Below are 14897 nucleotides of genomic sequence, written 5' to 3'. Positions count from 1 at the left end.
CATATGCACCTGTACCTTTATCTGTACATACCTGTGTACCTGTATACGTATGTACCTGTACCTTTATCTAGGTTGTGTACTCATATCTGTACCTGTACTTGTATTTACTGACCCTGCCGGGGAAGAAGGAGCTGTTCTTGAACTTGCGCAGGTAGAAGGCGATAAAATACGTTCCCACCATGAGAACAAATGACAGCAGAGCTGTGTTGGGTTCTCCAACAACCTTCTCAGAATTCCCGGCAGCGGCAGTGTAGTTGCACAGAGACGGAGATACTGTGTTGTTTCCATGGAAACAATTTTGGAGAGGATGCTCCTGAAATATCTAGAAAAGACAAAAACAAAGGAGAAAAACCTCAATGTCGCATCTGCAAATTATCTAAATGATCTTACAACTATTTCATCAGGCTGGTTGTGGACCTGTGGGACCTCTGACCTCACCTTGACCAGTTTGGTGAAGGTCTCGTAGATGAAGATGAGGGAGATGAGGAAGGAGAAGATCTCTTGAGTGAACCGGGAGACGAAGCGAACCAGGATGCTTCCCTCAAAGGCCACGGTGAGGAGGACGATGAGCACCAGCCAGAAACCGATCCAGACCCGACCCGGCAGATACTCGATCCCATTGTCTTTACAAAACTACACGTGCACACACCAGGTAGGTTTCAAGGAGCAGAACAGGTGAGCTAACAAGATATGTTGCTCCAGGCAGCATTCTGGACCATTTTGTGGGTGATCCAGGGTGAAGAGGGAACCCTTAATATGCTGCTCAAGAGTCAGTGCCTTTCGATAGGGACATCTACTTTCATCAGAAAGCTACAACCCCTCTTTTGGTAGTTGAAGCAGATATTTTTGTTGGGAGACACCTTTAAAACTACTTCAAACTACTACAAGACAAAAACTAATTCTCAAAACAAGGGATATAGTGATCAAACATTTAGCTTTTTACGGACCAATTCTGATACCCCAAATCAGGGAACCAATTTGATATGAGGGTTTGTCTTTTTCCCAAACTGAATATCTTTGTGAATCTCACTGCTAACTAGGTAACATGGCTCTATAACCTGAGTCTGACATACTTTAGGTCTGACTGTGTCATTTAGGGTGGACATTCCCATCTAACACCAGAGTCCATCTTTCAACAGAGACAGCCATCATCTCTACTTCACCATTCAACCAAAGGTGCATTCTTAGGTCACCTGATATCAAGGAAGGCCAGAAGATGTGGTTGAAAACCTAGTATTTTTACATCAAGATGCTATTTCCAAGGTGAAGGGTGAACCTAATCAAATACTTATATTCTAAATAATCTAAATATGTATTATCTGTTTAAGGCCAAGTATATGCAAGGCAAACAAAAGAGGACCCAGGACAGAACCCTGGTGCATACCACAAGGTGTTTCACAGGAGTTTCAGATGAGGTGGTAGAGTTACCATAGTTATGGAGATAAATGAGTTAAATGAAATGACAGCAGGGAACACAGAATGTGGTTCTCTAATAGCCAATCTCCCACTGAAAGGGTTTTTAGAAGCCTTCTTTGACATTCGTCACTCAGGATAGATGACCCCAGAGACGCAAGAACTCTGTTTCTAGAGATACACATTGCTGTTACGTTTGTCAACAGGTAATATTTTGTTACAGGTGGGTTTCTGTCAGGTGAGCTTACCGTGTAGAAGGCCTCTTCAAACACCAGCAGCGGTCCGGAGAAGCCGATCACCAGCAGAGGCTGAGCGCCCAGCACACTGAACACGATGCCATGCATAGCCGTGGCAACGATCAGCTCCGACACACCAATCAGACCCTCTGTTTTCTCCCCTGAGGCACAAGAAAAGAGAACAAAGCTCTAAAAACCTTCAAGGGTCTTTGAGAGGCACCATTTGCACCAATCAACCTGCAGAGATTTGAGAACCAAATCTCAACAAGAAGTTTGGTATCCGTCAGTGTTTCTTGAAGTCCAGACTCACCCAGAAGTCCTCCGAAGGTGATGGCGGGCGCCAATGCGGCAAAGTAGATGAAGATGACGGCTGCCATGCACTGAGGGTTCAGGGCATCTCGGATGTCGCTGAGGTACTGAGGGTAGCGCCGAGTCACATCTTTGATCAGGCCACCGAAAAGACGGCCTGATCTCCTCAAGGGCTCGTCGCCGGGTTTTAAGGGAACAAGAGAGTCTGGTAGAAAAGAAGTGAGACTCTATAACTGTCTGGTCATTGAGCTGCTACATCACAAAATGACATAAGGATTGTTCATGATATCTCTAGACTTCATCTCAAACTGGAAAGGCTCTCTCAAAGTGCAGACCTCCGCCAAGGCCGTCTCCATAGTTCTTCCCAGGCCCATGCTACATCCATCCACCAAGTTTCGTGAAAAACTGGCCAGTAATTTTTCAGTAATCCTGCTGGCAAACAAACCAAACCGGAAACACAACCTCCTTGGCGGAGGTTTAAAATATGAGAGAAACATTCACTGCTCTGCTGATGACACGCTGATTAACCTTGCAAACATCTCGGACTTCCACCGAGATTCAGCAAGATTACTACTTCAAACTGTTTGAGCCCTTAATCTACTTTTATCTTGAATCACTCAGCACTCAGTATTTTTGATCTGAAGTCTATTAGATATTCTTTAGAGAATGGCATCAAGTAGGGCTGGGCGGTATACCGATTTTAATTTCCCATACGATATGAATTTTTCATATACCATCATACTGGTGCACAGCCGTAACAACTTCTGTCGCTCTTCAACAGGCAGCAAAATATATTGTTCGCCGCTGGTAGTGTTACGGTCAGAGCTAGTTCTCTTACCTGTATTGAGAGGGAACCCTAGTCATGGTCATAACTTTATAACAACAATTAACAACCCACAACTAATGCTCTTTAACAGAGCAAAACACCACGACACAACAGTTTGTGACACATAAACAATTTGTAACACTAATAATTGTACATTTATAAAATTGCCCCGTCGAAACTGCATGCTGGGTAAAGCTCGCTAACAACAGTCTGCTTACAGCTGGGAGAGGCTCTGTCGCTCCAGTAATGTTACATTAAAGAACAGAAAAGAGCGATGCAGGATGAACACAGACTGAACAACAAAAGGTATTTAGGTCAGACACATTGCAACGCTGATTACCATAATATGTGTGGTATTTGTTATAAATGTACGTTGGTACATGGAGGGTGATAAGAAGCTGTACATGCAGGGACTTAGGACCCAGGGGAATGTAGGTGAAGGAAACAGGAAGTGACGGAATGGAAGACACGCCACACAAACAGCTGTTCACCACTCGCTGGCCGGCCGTTTCTTTTCAGCGTTAATTAATTAATGCTTTAACGTGAAAAAAAAAATACTGTGATATAACGTGAAACCACCAGAATCTTACAAAATACCGTGATATGCATTTTTGGTCATACCGCCCAGCCCTAGCATCAAGGCTCAAACCTGCTTGTGAAAAAACTGACTAAAGTTGTAAGACTTAAGCTTCTGCCAGAAGAAGTTGAAATTCAGTTATTAAGGCTGATTAGGCAACTTGGAGAGACTCAGAGAAACCAACATTTGAAACAACTTAATGTTAAACTTCCAACTTGTCAAGATGCAAACAATCATTTTGGGACAAATTTAAGATGTTGAAATGCCCACATTTTCTTTTTGGTGGCGTATCCTGGTGGCCAGAAGATGCTGTTCATGTAATCATGATTTGGTACTTTCGCCATAAGTCATCTCCTGACTCTCTCCTCTCATCTCTTATCTAATAAAGGCTAAAATACCCCAAACACACTTAATAACAACATTAACAGAAGAGATAACCGACCTTCGTCCGGCTGATCGACGGTCTGTTTCTCCTGCAGTTTGCTGCTCTGCTCCTCCCTCTTTCGGAGCATTTCTCGTTGGAATCGGGCGACTGAGCGGAGCAGCTCATCGTCACCGACGTCAGAGGGAGGGAGGACGACGCTGCAGTCCAAGAACCGGTTGATGGCCGTCAGCAGGTCTTGGCGGTCGTCGGCCTGGTACGCCGCCTCGTGGAAGAGCTAAAGGGAAGCGGACAGAGTAGCAGAATTAATTTGACCTCATTAGTTCAAGACAGTAGACACGACATGGCACCATCTGGTGGGACGCACCTTGTCTGACATGAGCGTGGATATGGAGCGTCCAATCTGGTGGTAGTCAATGTTGGCGGTAGGCGGGCCCAGCAGGAGGAAGAGGAACCTCACAGGAACAGGGACCTCCAGGACGGACTCCAGCAGGACCGCCTCCTGCAGCCGTACGAACGCCATGGACGGCTGCTCCAGGAAGCCCACGCTGCCTGCAGACACATCAGAGGGACGCAATAAACTCACTGACTCTCACGCTCTACAGATAGTAAGTAAGTAAGTAAGTAAAATTGATTTATAAAGCGCTTTTTACAGACATAAGTCACAAAGTGCTTAACAGGGCAGAATTACAAACATAAATTAAAGCTGCGAGCAGCGATGAACGGGCCCTCGCATCCTCCAGCGTGTCGGGCGTGCCGGCGGGACTCTGGCCTGCGCGGCCGAGAACGTCCACAACCGTCGGACGGCGCGTCCGCGAGCGAGACGTTTTTAATCCGGCGTGAACCGCCTGATGCTGGAAATGATGCTTTGCAAATAGTCCGATGCTTCCTGTATCCGCTGCCTGGCGCTACAGAACACGTGCAAACATGCATCATGTAGCTCTGTGTCAAATGTAAACCACATGGTGTAAAAGTCATGTAAATCGGAAGTGTTTATCACAAAATCCAGATTTCCTTTCGCCAGCAGGTGGCGCTGTGAGTATTAGGGGAAATTAGCTTGTAGACATCCTCAGGCCATGAGTTTTATCAAGCATGAGAAGTTTGGGACCGTTTGGAACAAGTCCAGCTGAGTTACATCAGCTTTTTTCATGGGGAATCACGTAAATTAGCCACCCGCTATGGCTAAGCCATTACGTCAAAGGTAAAGCTTTTGATAACTTTTAATCACAATGGTCTTGAGATTGTACTGACCAAACTTGAAGAGGATCAGACAAAGTCCCTAGGAGGAGTTCGTTAAAGTATAGCGACTAGAAATAGGCCAAATTCTATGGAAAAATTACACAAAAATGAAATTTGCCGACTTCTGGTAGCGTTTAGAGCATGGTCCCAAGAGACTTATTTTTAAGTCTCCATAGGATACATGTACCTTCCAAGTTTCATACATGTAGCTTAAACGTAGCACTGGGGCTGCTCTTTTGAAATATTGTAGGGGGTGCTATAGAGGCAATTTAGAACGGCCAAGCCAAAAACCCATATACACTATGTCTTCCTATGACATATGACACATGTACAAAGTTCCATGAGTTTTTGAGCATCACAACCCACTAAACCATCAGCTTCCTTTTTCAAGGTGAACGATGCGTCGCCACAGCAACAGCATTCAACGAAAACTCACAATATTCATGATGATGCATCATCAATGTCTTAAGGCTATCCTTACCAAATTTGAGACTCATCAAGTCACCTGGCTAGGAGGTACAAATAAAAGTATAAAATATGACATTTCCTTTAGCCAGTAGGTGGCGCTATGAGTTATTGAATTTTTTTCAATTGAAGTATGTTTAGGTTTGAAGTAGCATCATGCATAAGACGTTTTGTGCGGATTGGATAATGTACCTTGGAGTTATAACAACTTATAACAACTTATTTTTTCATAAACAATGAGGCAAAATGGCCGCCATGCCACGTCAAGGTTCTTCAATGAAAACTCTCGATTTTGATAACTTTTAATCACAAAGATCTTAAGAGCATCCTGACCAAAGAAGAAGTTGATTGCTTAAAATCTGTAGGAGGAGTTTGTTAAAGTAGGAAGGCTGAAATCTGCAAAAAGTGACAAAAAGCACAACTTCGCGGGTTTACTGTAGCGCCCCCTAGTGGTTGAATGCAAAACAAATCTCAGGGTATGTTACAGGATGCAATGTGCACATATGCTGAAACTTTGGTAATTTTAGGACAAACGATTGAGAAGTTATGTGTAATTATATTAAGCCACGCCCCTAAGACGTTTATTGATCCATATCTTGTAAACGAAAATAGATATCAAAAAGCTTTTAATACATTTTGATAACGTAGATCCAGTAATGATCCACAGCAAATTTGGTAGTAATCGGACGAAGCATGTAGGAGGAGTATGCAAAAATGTGTTTTACACTTAATTCAATATGGCGGAAAATCTAAGTAGGCGGAGCTTAGGGGTCTGATTGGCTTTTTTGTAGATCTAGCGGATTCGGACATGCGTGTCGAATTTCAAGTAAATAGGACATACTGGCCGAGGCGTCGCCAGTCCAATTTGTAGGGGGCACTAGAGAGCCATTTTTTTACACACAAATATGCAAATTTTGGCAGCAGAGTTTCTACACCAGACCTGACAGGTGTCCAAAATTGGTGCGTTTTCATGCATGGCAAGTACCCCTACAAGCTCCATCCCCACAAAAATATAAATCATAAGAATAACCCCTACAGTTTCAATAGGGCCTCGCCGGCCTGACGTTGTCGGTTGCTCAGGCCCTAAAAACACAATGTGACCATAGGGCCAACAATTTACATACACACAAAATACCAAATTAAAACATGGTTTAAAAGCAGGTCTAGGACATGGGTTTTACCCAAACGCCAGTCTAAAGAGGTGAGATTTGAGCTGATTTCTGAATGCATTCACAGAATCTGCAAAGTGTAGAGGTGCAGGCAAAGCATTCCACAGCCTTGGTGCTACTGCCTCAAAAGCTCGGTCACCACGGGTCTTAAATCGTGTGCGTGGGACAGACAGAAGACCTAGAGCGTTTGACCTGAGAGTGCGGGCGGGTGAATAAGGGTGAAGTAGATCAGCTACATAAGTAGGAGCCTGACCGTGTAGTGCTCTGTAAATGAGAGTGACAATTTTAAAGTGTATCCTAAATGCTACAGGGAGCCAGTGGAGAGATCTGAGTACGGGGGTGATGTGAGACCGTCGATTTGTCCTGGTGAGTAATCTGGCGGCAGCGTTTTGGATTACCTGCAAACGGTTAAGAGCAGATACACTGAGTGATGAGAAAAGTGTGTTACAGTAGTCGATGCGTGAAGAGATAAATGTGTGTATGATCATCTCTAGTTCAGGTGTTGATACTACAGATCTCAGTTTACTGATATTTCTTAGGTGGAAGAAACAGGATCTGGACAGCTGCTTAACATGGGGGTCAAACGACATGGATCGATCAAAGAAAATCCTTAGATTGCGCAGGTTGCAATGGGCAGCAGAGGAGAGTGGACCAATACTCTGCTTGATCATACGGACAAACTCATCCAGTGCAATAACTAGAACCTCCGTCTTACTGTCGTTAAGTTGGAAGTAGTTTTCTGCCGTCCAGTCTCTGATAGCATTGACACAGTCCAGGAGCCTAGTTAATGTGAAAGCCTCGCTGGGTTGAATAGGACACAGGATTGAAGGTGACGATGTCTTATGTGATAATGTCGTATGTGATGATGTCGTATGTGATGCGTACCCACGAGGACAACGGTGGCCTCAGCTCTCTCTGGAATCTTCTCCATCAGCTTCACTTCATGTTTGGATCTGGAGAGGCTGATGGGCAGGGCTTCCTTCTGAACACACATACACACTCATAAATATATATACTGTATATATATAGAATACATATATAGACCTATTTTCTGTTAGTAAACACAATGACCTATTTTTGTGGCCAGAGCTTAGATCGAGGCAGAATAATTCTCTGAACACGTAAGTTAATGCTGTCTGACAAGTTTTGTTGGGTTGTTTTTTTCTTGTTAGCTGGCTAGCTTGTCCATCACTAGATCTGGCTTGTTACCTAGCTAGCTTATCCATCACTAGAGTTGTCTAGTTAGCTGGCTAGCTTGTCCATCACTAGAGCTGGCTAATTAGCTAGCTAGCTTGTCCATCACTAGATCTGGCTTGTTACCTAGCTAGCTTGTCCATCACTAGAGTTGTCGAGTTAGCTGGCTAGCTTGTCCATCGCTAGAGCTGGCTAGTTAGCTAGCTAGCTCGTCCATCACTAGAGCTGTCTAGTTAGCTAATTTAGCTAGACTTTGGGGCTCCCGCCTGCTCTCCTCCAGGCAAAGGCGTCTCTTAGCGGTGAGGATTGAGGCAGAGGAACCGTAGACTCACCAACCTGCAGTTGGGCTCATTTTCTGTAAACAGTGGAACGTTAGCATGAAAGCATGGTTGAAGTAGCACGGAAGCTAGCAAACTAGCTGGCTGCTAAATTAGTAAAATGTAACACCTCAATGCTTCAGCCACACTCACACACATACAGTGTACAGTGGACTTAGTGCTATTTCATTCAGGCTGTCTCTTGGTCACATGACCCCCAAAACAGGAAACAGCTGTTATCACTTCTGCTTTGATTGGTTCATTTGACCTCCACTGAAGCTTTACATTATTATCAAACTTTGAGCCTGTAACCGGTCTCTTCTTACTTTGGACTTCTCTCTGTCAGCCTCTCTGTGATTCGTTACATTGATGGAGGGCTCTGATTGGCAGTTGTGTCTGTCCGTCAATGTGGCCATGTTGGCTGCAGAGATGTACTTGCTAAACAAGCTGTGATCTTTCTCATCACTGGGGTGACTGGTGAAGAAAAATAGAGAAATACATTTATGAAACATATGGTCCTGTTGATGGATGAGTCAGTGGATGATGAATCATTAGATGGATCAATGAATCATTAGGTGGATGCATGAATCAGGTGGATCAATGAGTCAGTGGATGGATGAATCATTAGATGGATGAATCATTAGCTGATCAATGAATCATTAGCTGATCAATGAATCATTAGGTGGATGCATGAATCATTAGGTGGATCAATGAGTGATTAGGTGGATGAATCATTAGATGGATGAATCATTAGATGGATGAATCATTAGGTGGATGAATCATTAGATGGATCAATTAGTCATTAGATGAATGAATTATTAGATGGATCAATGAGTCATTGGGTGGATGAATCAGATGGATGAATCATTCGGTGTATGAATTATTAGATGGATGAATCATTAGATGGATCAATGAGTCATTCGATGGATGTATCATTAGATGGATGAGTCATTAGGTCGATGGATGAATCATTAGATGGATCAATGAGTCAATACATGAATGAATCATTAGATGGATGAGTCATTAGGTCGATGGATGAATCATTAGATGGATCAATGAGTCATTAGATGAATGAATCATTAGATGGATGAATCATTAGATAGATCAATGAGTCATTAGATAGATGCATCATTATATGGATGAGTCATTAGGTAGATGGATGAATCATTAGATGGATCAATGAGTCATTAGATGAATGAATCATTAGATGGATCAATCATTAGATGGATCAATGAGTCATTAGATGGATGAATTATTAGGTGGATGAATCATTAGGTGGATGAATCATTAGGTGGATGAATCATTAGGTGGATGAATTATGAGATGGATGAATCATTAGATGGATGAGTCATTAGATGGATGAGTCATTCGGTTGAATGGATGAATCATTAGATGATCAATGAGTCATTAGGTGGATGAATCATTAGGTGGATCAATTATGAGATGGATGAATCATTAGATGGATGAATCATTTGATGGATGAATCATTAAGTGCATCCATGAACCTGTGTTTGAGCAGCAGAGCTCGGAGGACGTTGGCTCGGTCTTCAGCTTTGATCTGATCTGAGATCACCATCTGCTCCACCACTTGCTGAGCGATGCCCGGAAGAGTCTTCTGTTTCAGATCCAGAAGCACTGCTCCTGAAAACACAACGCCGTGACATCACACACTGACATCACACACTAACATCACATCACCCTGTCATCAGTATACTGGTATTATTTCACTTTATTTCCATTTAAGAAGCTTGAGCTCCTCGTGCTGAAGTCTTTTTCGCTCCTACCGGGTCTACAGGACTCTATCAATCCCCTTAAATTACATAATCTCCTCCAGTCAGATGAAAAATGGATTAATATATATTGGAAAAAACAGTCATGACAACCCTCCCTTAATTTATCCCTTTTTTTTTTTGCTAGAGCTGGCACCCTATAACTATTAAACATCTAAATTTACACCCAGAATAGAAAAATTATGGTCTTTTTTTCGGGGGTTTAATTATTTAAATTAAAGGAAGAAATAGGGCATCTCTGGCTACACACTGATTTATAAAAATGAATCAATGTGGTTTAAAGGGACGTTTAAACTGTGGTGCTGTGCTGTGTTTTCTCCACCGGGGGGGCAGCAGAGAGCCTCCTCTCACCGTGGGAGATGGTTTTTCGTAGCTCCAGCAGCGAGCGGAAGGACAGCGAAGCAACGTGAGGTCTCCCCCAGCGCTCCGTCTCCTCCTCCACCTCCTCCTCAAACTTGATCCATCGAGCCGTCTCTCTCCACTGAAGCTCCTGGTTCCTGTCGATCACCAGCTCGTTCAGCTCCACGAACACCTGGACACACGGGAAAAACTTGTCTATGTCACTTAGGAGGACATTAAATCCTCAGACCTCTAAACCTATAGAGACCAGAGAGTCCTTTAAACCTATAGAGACCAGAGAGTCCTCTAAACCTATAGAGACCAGAGAGTCCTCTAAACCTATAGAGACCAGAGAGTCCTTTTAACCTATAGAGACCAGAGAGTCCTTTAAACCTATAGAGACCAGAGAGTCCTTTAAACCTATAGAGACCAGAGAGTCCTCTAAACCTATAGAGGCCAGAGAGTCCTCTAAACCTATAGAGGCCAGAGAGTCCTTTAAACCTATAGAGACCAGAGAGTCCTTTAAACCTAGAGACCAGAGAGTCCTTTAAACCTATAGAGACCAGAGAGTCCTTTTAAACCTATAGAGACCAGAGAGTCCTTTAAACCTAGAGACCAGAGAGTCCTCTAAACCTATAGAGACCAGAGAGTTCTCTAAACCTATAGATACCAGAGAGTCCTTTAAACCTAGAGACCAGAGAGTCCTTTAAACCTATAGAGACCAGAGAGTCCTTTAAACCTAGAGACCAGAGAGTCCTTTAAACCTATAGAGACCAGAGAGTCCTTTAAACCTATAGAGACCAGAGAGTCCTCAAAACCTATAGAGACCAGAGTCCTCACACCTTTAGAGACCAGTTGTGTGGAGACGAACACAATATAAATGTAAATCCATAAAGACGCCCCTCAACAGAAACAGCTGATCAGACGTGTGTTAAATGTTTCCTGTCAGAATGTCTTCAGGTCACCGTGTTTCCATAAATCCATTTAGTTCCATAAAGACAAAAAAAACACCCAAATCAAGGCGACAACTTTTTTCTCCCAATTGTGTAGTGAAATACTTCATAATGAGCATGCAATTATTCAAATCAGGACCCAGTTTACAAGATAAATAAAAACCAGATTCAGACACATCTTAAAGTCAAATCAGGTTTATCATCTTAAAGTCAAATCAGGTTTTGAATGTGTTTTACAATAAATACAATAAAAACACTCAAACCAAAAACCTGACAGAACTCCACTCATAATGATTTAAACTGAACAATGGAAACTCAAACAGAAACCAAAATAAATCAGACTAAACCACTCGTTAAGACTAAACCAAAGAAAAACCAGCTGGTACCTTTCTGTGTCGACTCTTTAGGTCCAAGACCACCATCCTGAGACAGACTGAGAGAGAGAGAGACGGACCTCTGAGTTTACCTCACTCTACCTGTGTGACTCTACCTGTGTGACTCTACCTGTCTGACTCTACCTGTCTTGAGTCTAGTGTATCACCCATTCACCACCAGGATTAACCTCCCGTCTCCTGTCAGCCTCATTTCAGTTTGTGTAGTTTTCTTTCATCAGAATCACGTCTTCAGTTTTACTCAAAACTCTTGAATCAGTTCAACACAAACATTGAGAGGTGAGACTGGTTTGAATGTAGTTAAAGAGTGAGACCTCGTGAGGGGTTCGGTCTGGCAGCAGGTGTTGGAGGTGAGACTGTGTTCTGATCGGGTCTTTGGTGACGTGAACGATCGGCCCTCTGGAGCTCCGCTTCACCAGGTGACGCCTCACTGTCGGAACGTCGTCCAATCGGTGACCTGAGTGTCAGCGGGGGCATGAGGTTAAATCCTGACCCACACACACATGTTTACATGACTTGTGAGGACATTACATTGACTTACATTCATTTCCTGGAGACTTACTATAACCCTGACCCCGAACTTTAAACCAGGTCTTCACCCTAAGATGTGATAATTTACGTTATGGGGACATTTTGTCCCCATAGAGAAGATGAGGCCCCGCAATGTGACACACACATACACACATCCCTGTACTTCTGTCTTTGTGAGGACCATTACCTTAACGTAGACCTTCACAACTAAATACTTGACCCTGAACCTTAAAACCAAGTCTGAACCCTCAAACTGGCCTTTGAAGAAGTGAAGACCCTCCAAAATTTCCTCACACACACGCTGTGGTCTCATGGGAACTTTCTGCGGTTTAACAGAGTTTCATGCTCGATTGAACTTCAATGAAGAATCTGTAAGAAGAGACGCGAATTCTGATTTATCCAATAAGCTAAAAACACACATACACACACCTACACACACACACACACACACACTCACTGTAATCTGCAGGTGAGTTTCAGGTTTCTGTAAAAATGAGATTTTCTCTCAAACACGACTTTTTTTCACATACTTTCTTGTTTGTTTTCCTGGAACTAATCGGCGAATCACATTCCAGCAGTGAGAGTCAGCTGACCGGCGCCCTCTACCTGTCTCCCTCTACATGTCTCCCTCTACCTGTCTCCCTCTACCTGTCTCACTCTTTCATATGTTCTGAATCAGGACTTTTACTTGTAACAGATTATTTTATCACAGCGGTTGAATTTAAGTCCATTTACTGAGGTTTAGTTGAACAAACTCATTTTTTTGAGTTGGGACTACGTTGAACCTCGTAGTAACTTTTAGAAGACGTCTTCCTGTCTTCTACTTTCTGTGTCTAAAGTTTTTCTTCACTATTTGTTATTGTTTAAAAGCAGCTCTGTGTTTATTAAGTTTAACTTTAAGAGTTAAAAGTACTCACTGAGATCCTCCTTCTGTCACACAACACACACGAGAGGAGAAATACGGGATTCATGTTGATCCGAGAGACCGACAGAGTCCTTTAAACCAGGACCAGGACCAGGACCAGAACCACACTCACACAGAAACAATAGATAGAGGCCGTGGGCTCAGCGTGTAGGAGGACCGCGTTGTGTTCAGGTCACATGATAAAGACCAAGAAGTGACAGAAAGCTCTTTCATGTTGGGAAACCTTCAGTGTGTCTTCAAGTCAGAGTGCCCCAGTGCATGCTGGGAGAGAGTCTGCAAACTGTACTTACAATGACGACGCGAACCTGCTGATCTTAGTTTAGCACGTTAGCATGCTTACATTAGCTAATTATCAGTAAACAATCTGATCATTAACACACACATTAACACGTTGACCTGAAGGTGGGGCCAGAAGAAACTAGAGGATCCAGGAAGTTGTTACAGGTCTCTGGTTTATTATTATTATCATTATAATTATTATTATTATTATTATTATTATATTAATTACATTATATATTATATTATAATTATAAAGGGGAGACTGTAGCTAAGTGGAGAGTAGGGCCGTCCTTAATCAGAGGATCGGCGGTTCGATCCCCGGCTCCGGCTCCGCTAGTCGCATGTCGATGTGTCCTTGAACAAGACACTTAACCACAAAACTGGTCCCGTAGCTGAGCCTACGGTGTGTTAATGTGATAGAATCTGATTGTAAGTCGCTTTGGATAAAAGTGTCTGCTAAATGACTGTAATGTAATGTAATAATTATAATTATATAATTATATTATAATTATATATTAATATATTATAATATAAATATAATAATTATATTATTATTATTATTATTACATTATTAGAAGAATGAAATGTTGGGACTGTGATATGTTATAATTATAAGTTTTGTCTTGAAGCTGTTTAGAATGTGAAGTCAACTTTTATATAAAAAGTAAATATATATATATAATATATATATATATATATTTTATATATAATATATATATATATATATTCACTGACTCTTGATGCCGTCCAGGTCAACACTCATCAGCGTTTCTTCCTCGTCACCGTCGTCTCTCGTCATGATGCCACCGGGTGAGAGACTTTTGGTCGGAGCATCACTGAGAAGGGGAGGAGTTAGACGTCAGGTGGATTCAAAAGAGGAAGTCCCATATTTACCTTTCAGGTGTGTGTGTGTGTGACTCACCTTGGCCCCTCCTCTCCACTCTGACTGTAGGACTCCTCCTCTTCCTCCTGGTCTTCTTCTATGGTGGCTGCGGCGTTAGGGGCGGAGCCTCTTCTCCCCTCCCTCCTCCCCTCATTGGTCCTCTTCCTCCTGCTGTCAGCGGGCAGTTTAGAGAGAGTCTGATGGACGTGGAGGGAGAAGTGACGGTGATCTGCAGCAGGAGGATTTCATTAGGACCGAGGACCCTGAACGTCCCTCAAGACCCCCTGAGACCACCTCAGAGACCCCCTAAAACCACCTCACGGACCCTCTGAAACCACCTCACAGACCCCCTAAAACCACCTCATCGACCCCCTGAAACCACCTCACAGACCCCCTGAAACCACCTCACAGACCCCCTAAAACCACCTCATAGACCCACCACTAGAACCCAGAACCTTCACAGGCTACATGCTGGTTCCCTACCCTCAAAGTCCTGCTCATCGTAGACTCTACTTTTCTCCGGTGGGCTGCGAGCTGCAGGACCCAGAATCTGCTGAAAACCCTGAACATCAAAGACCTTGTTCAGGTCCTCCTCTTCTTCATCGATGTGGCCCCGTGGAGGAGGAACAGGAGCCGGAGACTGGAGAAGAGAGGAGGAGATACAGTCCCTGAATGCCC

At 43.2% G+C, this 14897-nt stretch overlaps 1 protein-coding gene across 2 annotated transcripts in view; it reads right to left on the bottom strand.

Moving 5' to 3' along the window:
- The window catches only part of LOC116400360 (anion exchange protein 2-like), an 18343-nt gene extending 4006 nt beyond the window's left edge, over nucleotides 1–14337 (bottom strand). The window contains exons 1-13 of one of the 2 annotated variants that reach the window (XM_031878152.1): nucleotides 14259–14337; nucleotides 14072–14172; nucleotides 11916–12058; nucleotides 10269–10449; nucleotides 9633–9768; nucleotides 8454–8601; nucleotides 7502–7598; nucleotides 4111–4295; nucleotides 3804–4020; nucleotides 1960–2163; nucleotides 1662–1810; nucleotides 439–633; nucleotides 113–322 (exon numbers count right to left, since the gene is read on the bottom strand). In XM_031878152.1, coding sequence (XP_031734012.1) covers nucleotides 113–322; nucleotides 439–633; nucleotides 1662–1810; nucleotides 1960–2163; nucleotides 3804–4020; nucleotides 4111–4295; nucleotides 7502–7598; nucleotides 8454–8601; nucleotides 9633–9768; nucleotides 10269–10449; nucleotides 11916–12058; nucleotides 14072–14135 — 1929 coding nt within the window. In that variant the 5' untranslated portion in view covers nucleotides 14136–14172; nucleotides 14259–14337. Of the gene's footprint in view, nucleotides 1–112; nucleotides 323–438; nucleotides 634–1661; nucleotides 1811–1959; nucleotides 2164–3803; nucleotides 4021–4110; nucleotides 4296–7501; nucleotides 7599–8453; nucleotides 8602–9632; nucleotides 9769–10268; nucleotides 10450–11595; nucleotides 11671–11915; nucleotides 12059–14071; nucleotides 14173–14258 lie in introns of those variants that run through there. The other variant, XM_031878153.1, reaches the window with a different exon arrangement.
- Between the last annotated feature and the right edge of the window lie 560 nt (nucleotides 14338–14897).

The sequence above is a fragment of the Anarrhichthys ocellatus genome, unplaced genomic scaffold (genome assembly GCF_004355925.1).
Source record: "Anarrhichthys ocellatus isolate YVR2014 unplaced genomic scaffold, GSC_Weel_1.0 scaffold164, whole genome shotgun sequence".
In the NCBI taxonomy this organism is placed as follows: Eukaryota; Metazoa; Chordata; class Actinopteri; order Perciformes; family Anarhichadidae; genus Anarrhichthys; species Anarrhichthys ocellatus.
This window is presented reverse-complemented; position numbering and strand designations above follow the sequence as displayed.